The following is a 23,852-nucleotide window of genomic DNA, read 5'->3' as shown; positions in this document are numbered from 1 at the left end:
GCCGTATGTGACAGAGGGGTTATACACTAAAAGCTAGAACTACTGTCATGGTGCGCTTGGTGGTGCCGTAGGAGCCTGACCTGGGGTCCAGGAGCTACAGCAGAATTCGCTCACACATGTCATATGCAGGAAACGTGTATTTTTGTGCTGCTTACTGATGGCATTGGTCCTTGCTAGAAAGTAGAAGCCAATGATGTACAGTGGAAGATGGGGGGGCTCACCACCCACATGTTGAAATCCAAAGGGGGCTTTAGCACCCTTATTTCCAGCTAACAAGTGTCAAAGAAGAACCAGCCTGGCTCCCTATCACACAGATACCCAAGGGACTGTTGGCACAGACAGTTGGTAGATATGATCCACCAGAAAGTCTCATGTATGCAAACACACATACACACACACACACAGTGCGGGCTGGGAGACACGGAGGAAATTGCCCACCGGGCCGTTTAGATTTCCTAATGCTGGGCCAGTGGCTGCTGGGAGGATCAGCAGATCTGCTCTCACTTGTCAGGCAGCATCACATTCAGCCACCTGGGGGCGCTTCTGCGCTCCCCTTGGCTTGGCCTCTTCTCTGTGCTGCAGAGTCCAGCCTCAGGTCAGTAAGTGTTTGTTTGTGTGTTGTTCACTATATTTATGCAAGTACTATTATAGGTGTGCCTGTGTTTATGCATTGTGGCTGTATTGATGTATGTAGATGTTGCATGCATACTGTATACATATCTGATGGTTGCATGTAGTTGCGTGTATTTGTATTGTATTTGGTGTGTATGTTGCATGTATTTAATGTGTATGTGTGTATTGTCCATGTATATGTATAGTGCATGCAGGAAAAGTCCAAAGTGGATCAGTAAAAAGCAGACGTCTGTAATCCCTTCTGAGCAGCACCAGCGATGGACGCTCCTGAGATTACCGACTTTTTGCTGAATCACGTGGGCCTTTTCCTGCGCCTCAGTTTTGCTGGTAACACTAGAACGCTATAGATTGTTGATTTTTAATTGAAGGGAAGTTCTACAATTACTTAGAACCAGTGAGAAGATGGGATTTTCCCCAAAAATGGTTGATCCCATTGTCTCTTCTTTTTTTTTTTTGGTACATTTACCTGTTTTTTTCGTGTGATATTTTATTTTTCCTTGGCTTTTTGAGCTTTTTTTTTTTTTAGCCTACTCTTGTGTCACCATGCTTGATTACCAGCTTCTAGTATTTCTGTGCATGCCAGTCTTGGAGCTCTAGATAAGTAGTCTTCTAGATTTTTTTTATTGTGTATTCTTATGCTTGAACTCTGTTTTATTGATTTTTTTCCCCCCACACTTTTGTATATTTTACATTGCGTAAAAACATTTTTTTTATAACTATCTGAATCTCTTAGACTAGTATTTTCATGCTTGAGTGCAGGTTACCACTATTTGTTCTAGTGTTTACTTTAAGGTACTTAGGCGTCCCTTTTGGTTCCCATCTGCCTATACATACCTATCTTATCTGGTGTGCTGATTTCTACATTGGTTGTGTTACAGAATCCTACCATTGAATGACACCATCTCATCATCTTCACGTGCGTTTTGCTCTCCAGAGGTGTAAAAAAGGAGTGGCAGCGCAGTAAGTTCGCCCAGAGAAACGCATTACTGGAAAAATGGTAGCCATCAACCCAATCCTAACGATGCTTCTCCTGTGGACCCTCATGGCAGAGTCCCAGAATCTAATTAAGAATGCCAGGGAACAGAAGTCGGAAGGCCGGCTGCTGATCAGTGAGGTCAACTCGGATAACCCCGGGCATGACTTCACTGAGTTTGTAGAACTCCAACACACTAGTGGCCAGAATGTCTCCCTCGACGGATACACCTTGGTCTTCTTCAACGGGAAAACCAACATGGCCTACAAAGTGGTGAGCCTGGCCTATCACTTCACGGATAAGAGGGGCTTCTTCTTGGTTGGCACCTTGGGCATGGACCCTGGGCCTGCTATTATTCTGCCACCAAACACCATACAGAACGGGCCAGATGCCATTGCTCTTTATTTCGGGAAGGGCCCCTACAGGGAAAATATGAGGGTGACTAGCGAGGGGTTAGTGGATGCGCTGGTCCATAAGGCCCGAATTTCAGACCAGGCAGATGTTCTGCAGAGCGTTCTCACGCCTGGGGTTGAAGCCTTCTTGGAGGATGCCAGCTTCCACACCTTGGATGAGTCAATTGGGCGGTGCTTAGGGAGGGATGGACAATGGACCTTTCAGATGACACATCTGTCCCCGGGCAGCGAAAACCAATGCAAACGTCTCCCAGCCGTGGTGATCAGCGAGGTGTCCTCTCCCTTTGCTCAGGATTTGTACATAGAGCTCCAGGGGCCCCCGTCTACTCTTCTCTCAGGCTTGGTGCTGGTATTCATTCATGGGCAGACGCAGGAGGTGTATTTCTCCATGGATATTAGGGGTCAGACTAACAATGAGGGGCTCTATTTGCTTGAGAGAGAGAACTACCACAATCAAGGTAAGTACATGACTCCAGCTTTCTGTCTAGGATAATCTTTCTCTGAGAAGGAAGTTAAGATAATGCATGTCTACCTCTAACCATCAGTCTGTGTGTTAGGTTGTATCTTCTGAGCTTTCAGCCCTACACATACCAGAGTCTGCCTGCGGTCGTTGAGCCTTCAGGTCCTAGAGTTTACAGCCTCTGTATTTCTGCACCGTTCCCATATGTTGCCGGTTTTAAAGATTCCTTTCTAACATGTTCTGTGTCCGTTTCCCTATACCCAGTGGCTTGCAGTCATAGAGATGAGAGGCTCCCTATCCTGTCCCTATTACATGCCCTTTCTAGTCAGACAGCTGTTTGACAAATTGTAATTTGTACAGGCTCTATATTCCTTTGCAGAAAAAGGAGGGGTGTACCCGGGCGCTCCTAATAGCTTGAGTGTATCTCTATGAAAGTCGAAGATAACACAAGTGCAAATGCCCCCAAATGAGTGTGTATATATCGAAGTACAATGAACAAATAAAATGACCTTAGTGAAATATGTGCAACTTTCACCAAACAGTGAAACAATAAAAAAAGGTAAATGTTTAGCAGCTGAACCCTAAAAATGGGCCGTCCTCTGGTCCAAAATGCGATCTCGTTGCCTTCCAGGTAAGGGGAGCGCATAGAAAACCATGTGGTAGATATGTGGAATAAAAATACAAATAATAGTGTAGCCAGTAATCAAAAAGCGAACTTTTAACTACAGTATAAGAATGTGTTAATCCCACTCACAGATTTCTAGTGGGTATATGGGCATTGAATCAAGAAATTGATTGTAAATAGTAAGAGAGGTTGATAGAAGTTAAGTCCTGGCGAAGCACCGGCGAAACGCGCTGAATCATTACTGGAGATTTGGAGATCAGAGCCCGGGCAGCCAAGTGACCAGACCATAGCCATATCCGCCCTGAAGGGACGACGCCACAGGAAGTAACGTATGCGGAACTGAGCGGGCAGAGACTGGCAGAACGTCAGACATCTCCGACCAAGTCCTCTCCCACGAATCACAATTTTGTACAAAATGTAAGTGAAATACTATGTATTGTACATCTGTCCAATATACCTTTGTAGATATACTACACCATCGAGTCTCTCTTCTAATTTCCGAGGCACACGGAATACCAGTGTTCTAACCCCTTAGGAGGATTACCATTGCTCCTATCAGAGAGAGGTGGATCTCTGATATGTCCATATACCGACTAGGAATTTGTGAGTGGCATTAACACATTCTTATAGTTAAAAGTTCACTTAACAGCGATAAATCTGAAGCCCTGAACCTATCTCTCCTCGACCCCGAGGTAAAACTATTGCAAATTAATTTTAGTTATAAATGGAGCCCTAACAACATTAAATACCTAGGGATCAGAATCGCAAATTCTTATACTACCTTATATAAATATAATTTCCCCCCCTTATTTACAGAAATTAAAAAAAACCTCCAGTGCTGGAACAAGTACCACATTTCATGGCTCGGAAGAGTGACATCTGTTAAGATGAACATCCTTCCCAGGCTACTATACGTCTTCCAGACACTCCCGGTCTGTGTTCCGCTGGCAGACCTCAAAAGCATTCAAAATAGTATTTTCCAATTTATCTGGAAGGACAAAAAGCCGCGGGTGGCTAGATCGGTAATGTTGGCACCACGGGAGTGTGGAGGTCTGGGAGTACCAGATATAATTAATTATTATCAAGCGACCCACCTAAAACAAGCGATAGTTTGGAACAACGATCCAGTGTCTTGTGGCTGGTTGGAAATTGAGTCCTCCTGTGTCGCTCCCCTCTCACTCGGGGCAATACTTTGGTCCGGAGGGGGAGAGAAGATAATATCGGACAGAACAGGCCTGGGAGCAATGAGATGCACGTGGAAAATTTGGACAAAAACAAGAAAAAAATATAAACTGACGTCTTCACCCTCCATACTCACTCCCATTTTTGGTAACCCAGAATTCCCTCCGGGTTGTGTCCCAGGGAACCTTAAAGCATTTAGTTTGGCTAATATGAAATCAGCAAGAGATCTAATAGACAAAGGGACTATTATTCCGTTACTTGATTTACAGGAGAAATGCCTCCCCTTGAAACTCCCACTTTATGGTTATCTTCAGATCAGACACTTTCTCCTAACAATTTCCCAAACATCCAAATTTGAAGGTCCAACGTCTTTTGAAAAGATGTGTATGGTAGGCACATACCGGAAGGGTCTGATCTCAGAGATTTACGCGGGGCTAGCACGGTCCAGGAGTCCCGTCAACCACAATTATATGATGAAATGGGCTGAAGACCTCAATCTTGATATAGACAGAGATGAATGGGAGGATATTTGGGAAGCAGCAGCCAAAACTTCTATTTGCACTACTACTAAGGAAAATATATATAAAATTCTATATCAATGGTACTTAATCCCGAGTAGGCTGAGCCGGATCTTCCCTGGCTTGTCTGACCTCTGTTGGAGGGGGTGCGGCCAGAGAGGAGATATGGTGCATATATGGTGGACATGCCCAAAGATCCAGACTTTCTGGAATATGATATGCTCATTGGTTGAGGAGACGGTAGGAGTTGAGATACGGATGGACCCGCTGATATGCCTACTCGCGAAACCCATCGAAGATATCTCTGTCCCTCTTAAAAAATTGGCTTCGTTCATCCTGACTGCGGCTCGCTGCTCAATAGCAGCTAACTGGAAAAAGATTAAACCCCCTTCGAAGCAAATGGTCCTTCGCAAGGTAAGCGAGGTCAAGCTTATGGAATACCTATCGGCGCTCCTGAAACAGAATATAGTACAATATGAGAAAGTTTGGGCACAGTGGCCTTATAATTAAAGAGATTAAAAATGAGATATGGTTTCCCCGTTCCTATCCCGTCTCTCCCCTCTCCTTCTGTTTTTCTCTCTTTTCCCCCTCTTTCTCTCTGTCTATCCTTTATAGTACTAATATAAGGGGTTTGATCTAAGATCCTCCTATAACTGTTAATTCTCCCGGATGGGGATCTACATAATAGAATCTAAATGCATAGGAGGTTACAAAATACTAGGAGCAGATCGACTCTTCTTGATCAATCAACTTTGAGATGCTTCGGGTTGTTCACTTTTAAATGTATATGTTAATTAAGTTTGTAAACAACCATGTGATGTGAATGTACCCCTGTCAGAAAACAATAAAAATGTTTGAAATAAAAAAAAAAAAAAAAATACAAAAAAAAAAAAAAAAAAAAAAAAAAAAAAAAAAAGTTCACTTTTTGATTACTGACTACACTATTATTTGTATTTTTATTCCACCTATCTACCACATGGTTTTCTATGCTCTTCCCTTATCTGTATTCTTTTGCCTATCTGTGATTTTGGTCAGTCCTAAAAGTGGCAAACACTGTGGGGACTATTAACTAAGACGTACTCCTCCACGAAACACCTTCCTTGCTGGAAGACACATTATGGACCCTTCATAAATGGTCAGTCCTAGGGCCGCCAGGCACTATGTCTCCTCATACATATCCTGTCCTAGCGAGGTTGACAACAGTAAGGTTGATCTACCTCAGACATTTCATTAACCATGTGTTATCTACCTTACAACCCAGTGGAACAGACCCTACCAGACTCCGTCCGTCTGCCCACCATGGGTGGTGGAGCTGTGGCACTGTACCTAGGGAAGACCAGCACAATGCTGCCGCAGACTCGGCTTCCTACCAGCGACTTGGTTGATGCCTTAGTGTACAGTAACTATGAAGACATGGGCTCTCACCCCCTCCAGGATTTGACCATGGGCCATCCCATCATACACTGGGGTAATGGGTAAGGAACAAACCATGTCTGTGTACATATGTATATTTCTATGTGTATATTGAGTCAAAAACGAACTCCCATAGGATCTGCTAGTGTTATCAGGTAGTTGAAACCAACCATATATATGCGGCAAAGCATAAAGGAGTCCGTCCAGGTAAACAGAATCTCCTAAACAAAGAAGTGCAACATAGCGTATTTCTGTATAAAAATATATATTGCGCAAGTAAAAAATGAACTTACAGCATAACGGTAAAATTAAGTAGGTACTGGGAACCGCCCAGCACGGTCTTTCATGACAACGACCGTTTGGACGCCAGGACCGCATGGGAGCGATCCTCTCGGCAGTCCATGCCCCTCCGTCTCTGTCTCCGCGTTCCTGTATGACGTCATCGGGGGATGCGGTTCTTGCGTCCAAACATTAACGAGACCAAACTGTTGCTGCCGTTAAAGACCGCAAGATTCTGTTGACCTGGACAGACTCCTTTCTGCATTGCCACATATATATGGTTGGTACTTTCAACTACCTGCTGACACTAGCAGATTCTATGTGAGTTCGCTTTTTGACACAATGTTTGTAGCTGCAATCCTCAGACATTCTACTCCACACTGGTTCTCCTTTCCCTTATTTTTGCACTTGGGTCTTAAAAAAAATAAAAAAATATATATATATATTAAATATATATATAATATATATTTATACAGGTTTACCATTCCAAATTGAAATGAATGCCAACCAGAACAAGAAGATTATAGAAAAAAATAATAAAAAAACAAACACTTGGTTTGCACGTTTAAAGCGTCCTCAAAATATCTTGAGCAAGCTGGAGCGGAGTTTAAGGACTCTAGTTGAAATTCTCTATTGTTAATGGCTCTTGATGTTGATGGTTTTGATTTTTTAAACTTTTTTTTCATTAGTTTATCTTCTTCCCGTCCCTTCTTGTGTGAAAACTGTTAAGAACGGTGCAATCATCAATGACGTGATTCATGTTCGCTAGGATATACCGGTAGTGCCTACACTTGTATTTAATACGGGTAGTGTAGGCAAATACCCATATAAAAAAAATCAGTCGTGCATGTTCTGATACTGGGGTGGGTGTGCGTGTGTGTCGGTAAATACATATACACTCTCACACACGCCTCTCTTTCCTCTCCCTAGGGACTTAAACAATTCTGCGAGCCGCTGCAATAGCACCGCAGGTTATCCGGCATTATTCATGCTCGGAGCCGGCACTCCTGGACGGCCTAACGATTGTCAACAAGTTACGCTGTGTTTTGGGATATCAGGTGAATGTTTCTTCCCCCAGAATCTTCATTTACTGTGATCACTAAGATCTTTGGGTGCCAGGGTCTATTATTTATTTCCTGTTTATTCTGTGTGTGTGTGTGTGTGTGTGTGTGTATATATATATATATATATATATATATATATATATATATATATATATATATATAAAATATATATATATAAAATATAACAGGCATTCCCCCTACCCTAAGGGAATCAGCCGCTATTACAGTACCGGTGCTTCCTCTTGGATGTACAGAAGGCCTGAGCCTCCCCTCAGAGGGAGCCTGGGGTGACTGTGTGTCCTGTATATCTCTATACGGTGCAGCGCCTCCACCTATGAGGATCCTGGGGTATATATATATCTCAAAAAGTGGTCAGTCAGATGGTATAATGTACTGTATGTAGTACAATATTTTCCAAATTATTTAATATATTTATCACCTATATACCGTAGGTGTCACCTATATACCGTAGGTGTGTGCCACGGATTGATCTGGAGGAGTTGTGTTGTATATACTTCAGAAGTGCATGGTGTCGCTTGCACCTTCGGCAGTGAAGGGCCTAATGGTCCCTCTGCCATTTCACGCTGCTGACCCCTAATACACCTGATGCTCTTTAACCCCTGCGCCGATTCACCAACACACTGGTACATGAAAATAGTATGAGATCCTTGTTGTGTGAAAATACAGATTCCTTGTATGCAGTTTCCAACAAATTGGTCTGACACAGGTTTCTTGCAGTTCTAATATATTTATTCTTGAGGTAGTTACAACAATGCCAAGCTTCGGTTATTATAGACTATCAAAAAAAGTTGTAACAACCTTAATGCAGTCGAGAAAGGCCTCTACCGCCAGACCCTACCATAGAATATGACAGCGTTTTATATCGACTACTTAAATCCATCAATCTTAGAATTCTTGCAGAAGTGACTGGGCCTAGGTCTGAGCGCCAGTTCCGTTAAAGTTCAGTGTCGGCTTTGTCTGCGTTACTGGGCAAACAGTTGGCCACACTGGATTTAATCTCACGTTTTTAACCTCAAATTCGAGTGCCTCTCCTTCCGTGAGATTGTCCTCTACTTCTGCAGGCGCTCACAAAGGCATCGCTTGAACCTCTCAAGCAAGTCTCACTTACAAACTTCACGTGGAAAACTATTTTGTTGGCACCCATACACACGGGCACTCAGATGCAGTCTAAAAACAGACACATTGATATATACACAGATCTGCTGATGCACTCTCACATGTACACATGACCCGCACATGCGTATATACTGTTATATACACTGCTGAAAGGAGAAGTCTGTGCTGTTTTGCTTATATGGATGCTATGGCCCTGGGTATTGTGACGCCCTAGCCCAGTGTTTCTTACTGATTCCCCGTTTCTCTTTGCAGGCTGCTCCCTGTGGCAGGGAGACCAGGTACTCTCTGAGCTGCTGACGTCTCTGGCTCTGTCGCTGCAAACCCTCTGCAGGTGTGATGTGCCTGTGAGCTCCTTCAAAGGTGGGGTATTCGGAGAGGGTGAGGTGGGAGTATTTCGGCACTAAAATCACTGCCTTTGAAGTGGGTGAACCAAGTTTGAATCCCAGTGTCGGCTCTCCTTGTGATCTTGGGACAAGCCACATTATCTCCATCTTCCTGAGGCATCAAAACTAGATTTTAAACTCTTTGGGGCAGGGAGGAATTAAGGGGAAATGTACTAAATGCCAATGCAGGGTACCGTACCCCTATCCGGCCTTAAGTGCCATTCATATCAGTGGCAGTCAATGCCAATTGGGGTGCGATAGCCCACATCGGCATTTGGTGACCCGCGTCCATGGTGGCGGTAACATTGTACATATAGTGGACAGTGGGGAAAACGCGCCTTGCCTAGGGTCAGAAGGAAAGCTGGAGATTGGATTCAAATTTCGTTCACCCACTTCGAGAAACGGCGCCCTTCCATCAAAGCTACTCATTGAAATCGCTTCTTTATCTGGACAGCAGTTTATATAGGGGGGGGGGGGGCTGGATTAAATAACGGGGTTTATGTATACAACGGTTGAGGTGGGGAAGATGCCATCAAATGTTTCTACTTTAGTCTGCCCCTGCGTAGCGCGTCTGCCCCTGCGTAGCGCGTCTGCCCCTGCGTAGCGCGTCTGTCCCTGCGTAGCGCGTCTGTCCCTGCGTAGCACGTCTGTCCCTGCGTAGCGCGTCTGCCCCTGCGTAGCGCGTCTGCCCCTTCGTAGCGTGTCTGCCCGTGCGTAGCGCGTCTTCCCCTGCATAGCGCGTCTGCCCCTTCGTAGCGCGTCTGCCCCTGCGTAGCGCGTCTGTCCCTGCGTAGCGCGTCTGTCCCTGCGTAGCGCATCTGCCAGGGGGATTTAGAGAGGTTTCGAGATTTAGAGAACATTTTGTAGGGTTTAACCCAAGGGCGGTCAACTCCAGTCCTCAAGGGCCACCAACAAGTTTTTCAGGTTATTCCTGCTTCAGCACAGGTGGCTCAGTCTTTGACTGCACCACCTGTGCTGAAGCAGGGATATGCTGGAAACCTGACCTGTTGGTGGCCGTTGTGGACTAATAGCTTGTCTGATTTTTAAACTTTTCATGACTAATAATGCAGGTTCAATACTAGATGTCATGGGTAAGAAAGAGCATGGATTTTACTGATGGTAACCCAGCGCTTGTATACCTATGCTGTCCTACCACCCTATGACAACACTTAGATGCCAACCTTTCCTGCCGGTCCGATGTGCTGACCCTCCACCTCACCCGAATTTCCACGTCAACCCTTCAGCGTTACGACCTGACGGACGTCCTCCAACAGTTTGTGACATCGGGCAGCACCTTCTCTGTTGGGGGTATGAATGCCACAGTGTCTCCAGCCTGCCCGCCGCCCACTACCAAGCCAACACTGGCACCAGGTCTGAAAATCTCTCACTTGTGGGTCTGACATCAAATGCAATGCTCTGTGGGGAGGGGGTAATGAAACCACACTTTGCAGGCAGAAAGCTAGTGAGACGACAAAGTGGAGATCTCTAGCAGAAAATGGGTTATCGAAGCAATGTTCTGCAGGTATCTAGGATAATAGAGCAATGCTCTGCAGAATTCTGAAGCGGTCAAAAGAAAGATGCTCCACGTGTCTCTCCAGCAGGGTAGAGATTAACAAATCAGCACGTTTCCAATAGAAGGTCATTTATTGAGGGACACGGACCTAGAGAAAAAGGATAGTCCCAATGTATGAAGGACTCCATCCCCACAGTGTGAAATGAGTGCTTCATACATTGGGACTATCCTTTTTCCTCTGGGTCCGTGCTCTATGTTTTGATTTCCCTTTTAAAACACCTCCCTTTTACAATACATCAGTCGGGCTGTAGCAAGGGTCCCCCTTCCCCTCCCCCTTCTGGTTACCATTTATTAAAGGGAGCAGAACTCCCAAATCTGTGCTGATTTCCGTCCCTCAAGGGTTGACATCTCTGTTTAGTGGCGATGATTGAGAGATGGTAACCAAGGACCAAAATCGGTGTGATTTGAGGATAAAAAATAGCATGTTAATGGAAAAGTGCGGGAGTGCGGAAGCTGGTGCTAAATATCCGCACCAGGAGAGACTGACTCCAAATCAATGAGAACATCCTCTTATTGCAGCCATTGCTACAGATGCCCCTGTGGTGTCAGAAGCCCCTTCCCTGCTAATCAGCGAGGTGAACCCTGATACCCCAGGTTCAGCTGAGGACTCGGAATACGTGGAGCTTTACCATCCCCAGGGGGGCTCTGTCAGCCTGGACGGCTACTGGTTGCTCCTCTACAATGGGAAGAACAACCTGGCCTACCTCGCACTGGACCTCAAAGGCCACCGTACGGACGTCCGTGGTTACTTCCTGGTGGGCAGCACTGGGACGACCCCCATACCTCACATCCTGCTTTCCCCCAACACCATACAGAACGGGGCGGACGCAGTGGCTTTGTATTACCGGCCGGGAGGGGGCTATAAAAAGAATTTGGAGGTGACAGCGGACGGGCTGGTGGATGCCGTGGTCTACGTGTCACGGGTGGGGGATGATGCGAGGGGGCTGCTGCGGGTCCTGGCACCGGGGCAGGTGGCGGTACACGAGGACCAAAGATTCAGTCTGCTGGATGAGTCGCTGAGCCGCTGCCACGGGCTGATGCCAGGGGACCAATCCAGCTTCCAGGTCAGTCTAAGTCAGGGTCCTCAAGGGCCACCAACAGGTCTCGCTTTCAGTATATCCCTGCCTCAGCACAGGTGGTACGGTCGAAGACTGAGCCACCTGTGCTGAAGCAGGAATATCCTTAAATCCTGGCCTGTTGGTTGGCCACTCCTGATCTAAGCTAATGGGACGCCCACTTGCTTGGAATCCCAGTCTCCTTATGATCAGTGGTCACATGGTGATGGTACCCACAATCACACAACTTTTTTTACATTTACAAAGCTAGCATACCATGTATGTTTTATTTACACGTCCAGAGCCCCACCGCCTTTTTAAATGGCTTGGAAATTTTGCTTTCGTTTTTTACACTGTTTAGCCGACGTCTGATGAGACTGTTTGCCAGTCATCAGAGCCAAAGGTAAACTGTTTGCAAAGTAATTATGAAGCCATCGTTGGTCAAACAGATAAACACAAGAAGCTGATACACTTTGATAAGCTGATATACTTGAATTCAGTGTTCCTGGAGAAAAGCAAAAAAAAACATTTTTCCAAATATACAAATCAGTTGAATCTTCTTGAAGTTGTTTAAAAACATTTTGGAACTTATTATGGGTGTTTGTCCCTTTTAACATGCTACTGCCTTTAATTCACTCTGCCCCTTTAGTTTGCCTACATATTAGGGTCTTCCCTGAGGAACTTGCAATCTCATTTCTGTTCCCTTGGGAAGGACGGGTGACGAGGTTTAATAGAAGTCTTTGCTTCCATAATTGCAGGTCACTAAGATTACTCCTCTGGCAGATAACGACTGTCTGACCACTTCCTCCTCCCCTGTGACCTCTGCCAGTCCTGTGACTTCTGCCAGTCCCGTGACCTTTGCCTGTGTGACATCTGCCCACCCTGTGACCTCTGACCCTCTCGTGACGCTGGTGATCAGTGAAGTGGGAGTGTCTCGTGGCCCGGAGCCGTACAGCTTCATCGAGCTGGAGGGGCCCTCGGGGAGCAGACTGCAGGGCCACACCTTGGTCCTGTACGGTATGGATGGGAAAGTGTATGGCCGAATCGGACTGCAAGGCATGCTGGGAGCAAGGAAGATTTACCTAATCAGTGCCAATGACTCGGGAAACGGTGGGTAACCTTTGCACTAGCTCTAACTTGCAGCTAGCTCTCTGAAGGACCAAATCTTCTTAGGGCCAAAGTGTATGAATGCCGTTGGCAGGTTTGAGGTGTCTCATCCGGTTGATTGATGCCTTTTTACCCATGGCACCTTTAAGTATTCTGAAATCATGTATAAAGTTTCAGTTTGTAAACACGGAGAACTGAGATTTGGGAGGGGAGTGATTTTCTCTGGCTGCTCTCTTGTGTCTGTTCAACAAGATGTTGCACAGGCAAATCCCCCTCTCGCACTTATCTGTATTGGCTCTCTGACCAGGAGCGGGTGGGATAAGGGGGAAGAAAACACTTGATTGACAAACACTTCCCCTGTTCACAGGCCCTTAAGAAATGCAGTTTGTAATTTTTTGTTTTTAGCACCGTTAGATTAGTTAAGGGAAGCCATTGTAAAATTCTATACACAACGTTGTTTTTGGGGCCGGCACCATGGGATTGCACCTTAAACCCCTTCCTGCCAGAGAGCCCTGCAATGTATTGCAAAGCTGACCCAGTTTTCTTTCAATCCCCAGACCTGCCGCTCCCGCCCCTCTCTCGCCCTTCTACCCGCGGGCTGGAGGCCTTGGCTTTGTACAGGGGAAGTCCGGAGAGCTTCCCCGTGGGATCCACCGTGACCCAGAAGGGCCTTTTGGATGCGGTTGTGTACACATGGGAGACTGGGGCAGGGACAGAGGCCCTGAGAGACTTGGGCAAAGACAGTGTCACTTTATATGGGGAGCAGAGGTGAGAGAAAGGGGACCTCATATTATATTGGAGACAGGGTGAGAGAAAGGGGACCTCATATTATATTGGAGAAGAGGTGAGAGAAATGGGACTTCATACTATATTGGAGAAGAGGTGAGAGAAAGGGGACCTCATATTATATTGGAGAAGAGGTGAGAGAAATGGGACTTCATACTATATTGGAGAAGAGGTGAGAGAAAGGGGACCTCATATTATATTGGAGAAGAGGTGAGAGAAAGGGGACCTCATATTATATTGGAGAAGAGGTGAGAGAAAGGGGACTTCATATTATATTGGAGAAGAGGTGAGAGAAAGGGTACTTCATACTATATTGGAGAAGAGGTGAGAGAAAGGGGACCTCATATTATATTGGAGAAGAGGTGAGAGAAAGGGACTTCATATTATATTGGAGAAGAGGTGAGGAAAAGGGGACTTCATATTATATTGGAGAAGAGGTGAGAGAAAGGGGACTTCATATTATATTGGAGAAGAGGTGAGAGAAAGGGGACCTCATATTATATTGGAGAAGAGGTGAGAGAAAGGGAACCTCATATTATATTGGAGAAGAGGTGAGAGTAAGGGGACCTCATATTATATTGGAGAAGAGGTGAGAGAAAGGGGACTTCAGATTGTATTGGAGAAGAGGTGAGAGAAAGGGGACCTCATATTATATTGGAGAAGAGGTGAGAGAAAGGGGACTTCAGATTGTATTGGAGAAGAGGTGAGAGAAAGGGGACCTCATATTATATTGGGGAAGAGGTAAGAGAAAGGGGACTTCATATTATATTGGAGAAGAGGTGAGAGAAAGGGGACCTCATATTATATTGGAGAAGAGGTGAGAGAAACAGGACTTCATATTATATTGGAGAAGAGGTGAGAGAAAGGGTACTTCATACTATATTGGAGAAGAGGTGAGAGAAAGGGACCTCATATATTGGAGAAGAGGTGAGAGAAAGGGTACTTCATATTATATTGGAGAAGAGGTGAGAGAAAGGGTACTTCATACTATATTGGAGAAGAGGTGAGAGAAACGGGACTTCATATTATATTGGAGAAGAGGTGAGGAAAAGGGGACTTCATATTATATTGGAGAAGAGGTGAGAGAAAGGGGACCTCATATTATATTGGAGAAGAGGTGAGAGAAAGGGACCTCATATTATATTGGAGAAGAGGTGAGAGAAAGGGGACTTCATATTATATTGGAGAAGAGGTGAGAGAAAGGGTACTTCATACTATATTGGAGAAGAGGTGAGAGAAAGGGGACCTCATATTATATTGGAGAAGAGGTGAGAGAAAGGGACTTCATATTATATTGGAGAAGAGGTGAGGAAAAGGGGACTTCATATTATATTGGAGAAGAGGTGAGAGAAAGGGGACCTCATATTATATTGGAGAAGAGGTGAGAGAAAGGGGACTTCATACTATATTGGAGAAGAGGTGAGAGAAAGGGGACCTCATATTATTAACCATATTTACTGATTAGTGCTATTTTATGAGACATCTTCTGGATGTCCCATGAATGCGAAGACACCGTACATTTTATTCACTTGACTGGACTGTAAAGTATTTTGCAGAAGGTGTTTTATGGAATATGCAAATCAGTGTGTGTGTTTAGACTGTGTTTATTAATGTCTATCTCAGCGGGGCGCTCCCCCCAGGGGGGCGGGAGATTTTTGTAGGGGGGCGTAGTGGTTGCAGAGGCCCTGCGCTCTTCCCCCCGGCATTTCATTTAAATGCCGGGGGATCGCCATGGCAACGCGGCATCACGTGACGTGATGTCACATGACACTGCGGCGTCATTTGACGCAGGGAACGGAGGTAAGGGGGCGCGAGCACCGGGGGCAGCAGGCCGCAGTGCTGGCCCCTCTATGAGTAGAGGGGTTTCTGTGCTCAGCAGACCTTTCCCCTTAGTCTGACAGTGTGTTTGCCGTTGCAGGTTGGTGTCCCTGAGCCGCTGTCCCTCATCCCAGGGTTTCTCCACCATGCTGCTGTTCCCCGTCCTGCAGCCCAGCCCCGGCTCGGAGAACCTCTGCCCCTCCAGCGTCACATCAATTCAGCTGGACCTCTGCCTGCCGGACTCCAGCCAGAGTAATGGGGGAGAGAGGAGGGAGTCGCACCGCGCACATTAGTAATCCCTCCACTGTCACAAGGGCCAGTGTCACATGTCGGCGTGGTGTTTAATGGTCTCTCTGGCAGAGGAGTTATTGGTGCCATTTCTAGCTGCTGCCCCCTAACGCCAGCACCTGGTGCTCCATAACCATGGCGCCATTTCACTAACACATTGATACACATATACACACACGCTGCTACACACTGATGCACGCACACACATTACAGACACTACTGCAGACAAATTAACACACTGATACACACACACCCTGATGCGCTCACAGAGACACACAAACTGTCTGAACAGTTTCCTCTTGCTCACACTCACTGCCTCTTTACTCCTAATACGTGTAATGGTCCATGAGACAAATAAATGAAACTTGTACACGAATCCATGCGCCGGCTACATTTTAATTGAATAATTAAATACCATAATTATTATGGCCCTACGCAGTTGCTTTATGCGCTTGTACTGTGCGTGCGTACATGTAAGGGTTACACTCTCCTCTCGCCCTGCAGATTGCTCTGGATGGGAGCAGACACAGCAGAGGACGCTGGATAACTTGAAGGTCGCTCTCAGCAAGTCCATGGAAAGTCACTGTTCATGCGCTGCACCCCCATCATATATACAAGGTCAGTCAGTGGGAGCCCGCCCCGCTGAGAAACCCTCCATCCAATGCTTGCGCGAGTTGTGTTACCATCATATATTTCCAGGTCCCCTGCAGCCTTTCAGTGCTTTTATTTCCTGTCTCTTTCCCGCTCTCTGGTCCATATTCAATATACAGTGAAGGTGCTTCTCCACGCTGGAGGAGAGTTTAGCTCCAGTGAAATCGATGGGTCTCGCATCTTTTCCAGCCGCATCCCAACATACTTCGAGCCTCTGAACCCCGTATCTCTCTCTGTTTCCCTTTAGATTTGGACTTTACTTGTGCTTCAAGCAGACTGTCTATCTCTGGCAATGTCTTCTCGAGTACCGGCAACGACCGGCATCTCATCCAGAGCTGGAACAGAGACCTCCTCAGTGACCCGCGGCCCCTGACCCTACAGGACAGCTCTCTAGGATCGCTTACGGGATGCCGTGCTCCAGAGACGAGACGAGGTAAGGTGGAGCAGAGGGATCCTTCCCTTGTCTCTCAGATGAGTTGAGTCGGGACATGTTTAATAGGTTAAATGGAGCCGCCTCCTTTTATAATAAAATCGGACAACTATATGTATTTTCAAATATGTTTTAAACTTTGACACGGTAAAGAACAGCTTTGTTATTTTTTTTTTTCCAATTATTATCTACTGTCATTGGTTGATTGACGACCTGCTCACAGTTAAGTCTATGGGTCACTTCTCCTGGATCGCTCTGCTGCCTTCAACACTGTTGATCACCCCCTTCTCCTGCACACTCTCCATGACTCTGCCCTCTCCTGGTTCACGTCCTACACAACCAACCCGCTCCTTCAGTGTTTCCTTCTCTGATGTCCCCTCTTTCTGTCGGGGTCCCACAAGGCTCTATCCTTGGTCCTTTGCTATTCTCACTATTCTCTTGGTGAACTAATACAATCTTTTGACTTTCAGTATCATCACTATGCCAATGATACCCAAATGCACCTGTCCCCCCTCATCTCTCCCCTCCTCTCCCTTGTGCTGTGTCACCAACTGTCTCCGCAGTCTACTCCTGAATATCCCACCGTTATTTGAAGCTTAACATGTCCAAAACTGAATTAATACTCTTTCCCCCTTCCACTGCCACACGTACACCCTAACTCTCCCTCACTGTCGATAACACCACAATCTCATCACCACCAAGCCCGCTGCCTAGGGGTCATCTTTGATTCTGCCCCATCCTTCATCCCTCATAATCACTCACTCAGTCCTGCAACTCCACCTCCGAAATATCACTAGGATACGCCCTTTTCTCACTCATGATGCAATTAAAATTTGAATTCACACATCCTGTCCCGCCTTGACTCCTGCAACCTTCTCCTAGTCAGCATTCCCCTTGTCCGTCTGTCCCAACTCCAATCCATCCAAAACGCTGCCACCAGACTCGTCCACCTCCCTCACGTCCACTTCTACTGCTCCACCACACAGCTCCCTACACTGGCTTCCCATATTCTCTACCTCCCTCACCACTCCACTTCTACTGCTCCACCACGCAGCTCCCTACACTGGCTTCCCATATCCTCTACCTCTCTCACCGCTCCACTTCTGCTGCTCCACCACGCAGCTCCCTACACTGGCTTCCCATATCCTCTACCTCCCTCACCGCTCCACTTCTGCTGCTCCACCACGCAGCTCCCTACACTGGCTTCCCATATCCTCTACCTCCCTCACCGCTCCACTTCTGCTGCTCCACCACGCAGCTCCCTACACTGGCTTCCCATATCCTCTACCTACCTCACCGCTCCACTTCTACTGCTCCACCACGCAGCTCCCTACACTGACTTCCCATATCCTCTACCTCCCTCACCGCTCCACTTCTGCTGCTCCACCACGCAGCTCCCTACACTGGCTTCCCATATCCTCTACCTCCCTCACCGCTCCACTTCTACTGCTCCACCACGCAGCTCCCTACACTGGCTTCCCATATCCTCTACCTCTCTCACCGCTCCACTTCTGCTGCTCCACCACGCAGCTCCCTACACTGGCTTCCCATATCCTCTACCTCCCTCACCGCTCCACTTCTGCTGCTCCACCACGCAGCTCCCTACACTGGCTTCCCATATCCTCTACCTCCCTCACCGCTCCACTTCTGCTGCTCCACCACGCAGCTCCCTACACTGGCTTCCCATATCCTCTACCTACCTCACCGCTCCACTTCTACTGCTCCACCACGCAGCTCCCTACACTGACTTCCCATATCCTCTACCTCCCTCACCGCTCCACTTCTGCTGCTCCACCACGCAGCTCCCTACACTGACTTCCCATATCCTCTACCTCCCTCACCGCTCCACTTCTGCTGCTCCACCACGCAGCTCCCTACACTGGCTTCCCATATCCTCTACCTCCCTCACCGCTCCACTTCTACTGCTCCACCACGCAGCTCCCTACACCAGCTTCCCATATCCTCTACCTCCCTCACCGCTCCACTTCTACTGCTCCACCACGCAGCTCCATACACTGGCTTCCCATATCCTCTACCTCCCTCACCTCTCCACTTCTACTGCTCCACCACGCAGCTCCCTACACTGGCTTCCCATATCCTCTACCTCCCTCACCGCTCCACTTCTACTGCTCACCCGCTCCTACACTGGCTTCCATATCCTCTACTCTCCTCACCGCTCCATCCTCACCTTCCCTCACGGCATTCGCAGCTCCCTACACTGGCTTCCCATACCTCTACCTCCCTCACCGCTCCAGCTTCACTGCTCCACTCAGCTCACTGGCTCCCTACACTGCTCCATATCCTCCCTCACCGCTCCACTTCTACTGCTCCACCACGCAGCTCCTACACTGGCTTCCCATATCCTCTACCTCCCTCACCGCTCACTTCTGCTGCTCCACCACGCAGCTCCCTACACTGCTTCCCATATCCTCTACCTCCTCGACCGCTCCACGCTTCTGCCTGCTCCCATCTCAGCTCCCTCACCGCTCCCACTTCTGCTGCTCCACTCACGCTCCAACTGCTTCCCCATCTCTCTCCACGCTCTTCTGCTCCCTCACCGCTCCCTACAGCTGCACTCCCATCATCCTCTACCTCCTCACCGCTCCACTTCTGCTGCTCCACCACGCAGCTCCCTACACTGGCTTCCCATATCCTCTACCTCCCTCACCGACTCCACTTCTGCTGCTCCACCACGCAGCTCCCTACACTGGCTTCCCATATCCTCTACCTCCCTCACCGCTCCACTTCTGCTGCTCACCACGCAGCTCCTACACTGGCTTCCCATATCCTCTACCTCCCTCACCGCTCCACTTCTGCTGCTCCACCACGCAGCTCCATACACTGGCTTCCCATATCCTCTACCTCCCTCACGTCTACTGCTCCACCACGCAGCTCCACTTCTAGCCTGCTCTCCCCTCACTCTCGCTCCACCACGCAGCTCCATACACTGGCTTCCCATATCCTCTACCTCCCTCACCGCTCCACTTCTACTGCTCCACCACGCAGCTCCCTACACTGGCTTCCCATATCCTCTACCTCCCTCACCGCTCCACTTCTGCTGCTCCACCACACAGCTCCCTACACTGGCTTCCCATATCCTCTACCTCCCTCACCGCTCCACTTCTACTGCTCCACCACACAGCTCCCTACACTGGCTTCCCATATCCTCTACCTCCCTCACCGCTCCACTTCTACTGCTCCACCACGCAGCTCCCTACACTGACTTCCCATATCCTCTACCTCCCTCACCGCTCCACTTCTACTGCTCCACCACGCAGCTCCCTACACTGGCTTCCCATATCCTCTACCTCCCTCACCGCTCCACTTCTACTGCTCCACCACGCAGCTCCCTACACTGGCTTCCCATATTCTCTACCTCCCTCACCGCTCCACTTCTGCTGCTCCACCACGCAGCTCCCTACACTGACTTCCCATATCCTCTACCTCCCTCACCGCTCCACTTCTACTGCTCCACCACGCAGCTCCCTACACTGACTTCCCATATCCTCTACCTCCCTCACCGCTCCACTTCTACTGCTCCACCACGCAGCTCCATACACTGGCTTCCCATATTCGCTACAATCAAATGTAATACCCTAATTCTGACTTCCAAAGCTCTCAACGACGCTGCCCCCCTCCCCCCCTTACATCTCAGCCCCAAATATATCCCTAAACGCCCCCTACGTTCTGCCCATGACATCCGCCTTTCCTCCTGCCTTACTACCCCTCTCACTCCCGCCTGCAAGACTTCTCCCGTGCGGCCCCCTCTCTCTGGGGTTCCCACCACGCAGCGTCAGACGCTCCCCCAGCTTTCGGATGTTTAAACTCCCTGAGGAGTGCGCTGCAGAATATGTTGGCGCTTTACAAATAAACGATATTGATTATGTGGTGTCTCTCCTGCCAGGCTCCCTGCAGATATGGCAGCTCTCCCTTCTTGTGCTGCTGTCACTGCTGTTGATAGGTGGAGCAGTCGGACTGATACTGTACCTACGCAAGAGGTATGTGGGGTCACCTCCCTGGGGCAGAGGGAGGGGGTCACTTACCTGAAATGTTTAAACGCCGACTTTTTGTACACCGAAAGCAAACCCGATCAGGGCCATAATCAAAGTGCTTGTTGTACCCCCTGCTTTTTATTAGGCTAAAGACTGGATATATGCTCCTCCCTGCCCGTACTTATACCCCCACACACGCCACTCCTCTACCTGCTTTCAAGTTTTGAAAACCACCTCTCTCCCCATCTCCTTCTCTGGCACTCTGCTTTAGCCATTTCTCTAACACCTTTGGGACTCTGTCAGTTCTCAAAGCCCCAGGTAAAGTGTTCTTTGTGCTGTATTTCTTTACATAAGTAGCCGATGTGCTTGAATGTAGTGTCCCCGGGGAGAAGAAAAAGGGGGTCTTCTCTCAAAACGCAATAAACCTTATTACATGGGGATCCACAGAGTTGTGCCTCCTCGTTTAACAGAATGACACCTTCCAAAATTGAAACACAGAACTGCTACAGTTTTTAATAGCGCTTCAGCCAGGGGTTATTGGGAGGATTATTATGATGGAAATCACAGGTTCTCAATCCTTCCCCTTTATAAGATATCTGTATAACGGCAGGTTTCCGGTGCCCGGGGCACGGTGCCCATGTTGTGCCTCGTGTGGGTCTGCTTGTGATGTGGGGAGAATAGGTGAAGTTGAGAGACGCGTTACAGAACACAGTGTTATCTTTGCATTTAAACAGCCCACTGTCGTCTAAGTGACAACACCTATCTATCTATCTTACACCTACCGTATAGCTAATGTCTGTGTGCCAGGCAGGAAGCCGGATTAATACCCCTACCGTATAGCTAATGTCTGTGTGCCAGGCAGGAAGCCTGATTAATACCCCTACCGTATAGCTAATGTCTGTGTGCCAGGCAGGAAGCCGGATTAATACCCCTACCGTATAGCTAATGTCTGTGTGCCAGGCAGGAAGCCTGATTAATACCCCTACCGTATAGCTAATGTCTGTGTGCCAGGCAGGAAGCCTGATTAATACCCCTACCGTATAGCTAATGTCTGTGTGCCAGGCAGGAAGCCTGATTAATACCCAATGGAATCACAGAATGATAGAAAATTGACCCCTTAGCTACCAGAGGGGCCAGTAACGCATTTCAGAGCGATATAACATGCAGAGCGATATAATAACACGCAGAGGGTTCTACTAACACGCCGAGGGTTCTAATAACACGCCGAGGGTTCTAATAACACGCCGAGGGTTCTAATAACACGCCGAGGATTCTAATAACACGCTGAGCGTTCTAATAACACGCCGAGGGTTCTAATAACACGGCGAGGGTTCTAATAACACGGCGAGGGTTCTAATAACACGGTGAGGGTTCTAATAACACGGCGAGGGTTCTAATAACACGCTGAGCGTTCTAATAACACGCCGAGGGTTCTAATAACACGCCGAGGGTTCTAATAACACGGCGAGGGTTCTAATAACACGCCGAGGGTTCTAATAACACGGCGAGGGTTCTAATAACACGCCGAGGGTTCTAATAACACGCCGAGTATTCTAATAACACGCCGAGGGTTCTAATAACACGGCGAGGGTTCTAATAACACGCCGAGGGTTCTAATAACACGCCGAGGGTTCTAATAACACGGCGAGGGTTCTAATAACACGCCGAGGGTTCTAATAACACGCCGAGCAATAAATCACGCACAGAACATTTTAATAACATGCAGAGCGTCTATTAACACACAGTTCGTTCTAATAACACGCTGAGCGTTCTGATAACACACAGACCAATAAATCACGCATAGAACATTTTAATAACATGCAGAGCGTCTATTAATTAACACACAGTTCGTTCTAATAACACGCAATATAGAGCGATATAATAACACGCAATATAATAGATGGCCCCACTGGTAGAGAAAGGGTTAAGAAAAATGATGAAAATGCTTGTGGACAAAGCAAAGGGTGTAGTAATAGCTAAACCTGTCTTCTTTCAACGCTCCCCAAATGGGCAGTTCCCCCTGCATGTTAATCTTTGAAACATTTCTGAGTGGAACACGTTAGAATGATTAGGAGTTACCATGTGAACACTCTACTACAGGCCTTGGGCCTTTAAACAAAGTGTATTCAAAAAGAGCTAGAAAAAATGATACAAATGAGGTAGATCTGCTTTAAAGGGCATCAGATGGAGCTCACTTTCAATATAGGTCATGTTGGTGGGAATTGCACCTTTTAATATCCGTGTCTTTCCATCGTAGGCGCCCGCAGAATTACACTTCTATCGAAATGAACCAACATCGGGAGCTCACATCTGACTACTAGCAGAGAGAAGCAGCAAGAAAGACGAGAGCGGGCCACGGACTCCACCTTCTGCGCCTCCGCGTGGAGAGGAAGGGGCTTGTTTGGTGGGGACAATATGAACCCTACGGGAAAATGAACACGTTAAATTGTGCGATGATGGAGGAGTTGGTGGCCCCTGCTACACATGCTGTGAAAATGCTTCCCAGGGCTAGGGAAGAGATCAGCGGCAATCAAATGAGTGGGACTCAAATCTTCACCAGCAGCACGGGGAAGGGGCTTTGCAGCATGTTGAATATGGGCCAAAAGTGGTGCTATTCTGGAGCAAAACACTGTACCAGATGTGTTTAAAGGGTCTACTACAGGGCTGGCCAACTCCAGTCCTCAAGGGCCACCAACAGGTCAGGTTGTCAGGAAATCCCTGCTTCAGCACAGGTGGCTCAATCAGCGGCTCAGTAAACGTCTGCACCACCTGTGCTGAAGCAGGGATATCCTGAAAACCTGACCTGTTGGTGGCCCTTGAGGACTGGAGTTGGCCACTCCATGTCTACTACAACCACAGAGCAGTAATGGCAGTGACAATGCTGAAGTGGCCACATCGGGGGGGATTCTGAGATCCTTTTCCATGTAAACATGGTGAGCGGACACTTGGGAGGGTGTGATCGCCTCTGGCTGCTCCCTCCTGTCTGGTGTCACTGTGTTAGCCAGTGCGCGCCAGCGGCGAGGCGACCGGTACGTGGCGAGGCGACCGGTACGTGGCGAGACAAAGTGGTTT

General features: G+C 47.8%; 1 protein-coding gene across 1 annotated transcript; it reads left to right on the top strand.

Annotated features, from left to right (window-relative positions):
- Nucleotides 1-1,514: 1,514 nt before the first annotated feature.
- LOC142483270 (uncharacterized) lies at nt 1,515-23,467 on the top strand. Its single transcript, XM_075583337.1, has 13 exons — nt 1,515-2,477; nt 6,066-6,279; nt 7,427-7,554; nt 8,950-9,057; nt 10,254-10,451; nt 11,173-11,717; nt 12,467-12,818; nt 13,373-13,583; nt 15,520-15,671; nt 16,212-16,325; nt 16,606-16,791; nt 20,693-20,786; nt 23,038-23,467. Exons 1-13 carry the CDS (start codon nt 1,628-1,630, stop codon nt 23,099-23,101), a joined length of 3,216 nt encoding a protein of 1,071 aa, XP_075439452.1. The 5' UTR covers nt 1,515-1,627; the 3' UTR covers nt 23,102-23,467.
- Nucleotides 23,468-23,852: the final 385 nt, after the last annotated feature.

The sequence above is a fragment of the Ascaphus truei genome, unplaced genomic scaffold, assembly GCF_040206685.1.
Source record: "Ascaphus truei isolate aAscTru1 unplaced genomic scaffold, aAscTru1.hap1 HAP1_SCAFFOLD_3125, whole genome shotgun sequence".
Taxonomy (NCBI): Eukaryota; Metazoa; Chordata; class Amphibia; order Anura; family Ascaphidae; genus Ascaphus; species Ascaphus truei.
Note: the sequence above shows the minus strand (reverse complement) of the source record. Positions and strands in the feature narration are given on the sequence as shown.

Bases quoted from the DNA above. Each gene is read 5' to 3' on its own strand.
- LOC142483270 (XM_075583337.1), top strand. From the start codon at position 1,628: ATGGTAGCCATCAACCCAATCCTAACGATGCTTCTCCTGTGGACCCTC. The intron at 11,718-12,466 runs GTCAGTCTAAGT...CCATAATTGCAG, and splicing joins GGGACCAATCCAGCTTCCAG to GTCACTAAGATTACTCCTCT. The intron at 20,787-23,037 runs GTATGTGGGGTC...TTTCCATCGTAG, and splicing joins ATACTGTACCTACGCAAGAG to GCGCCCGCAGAATTACACTT.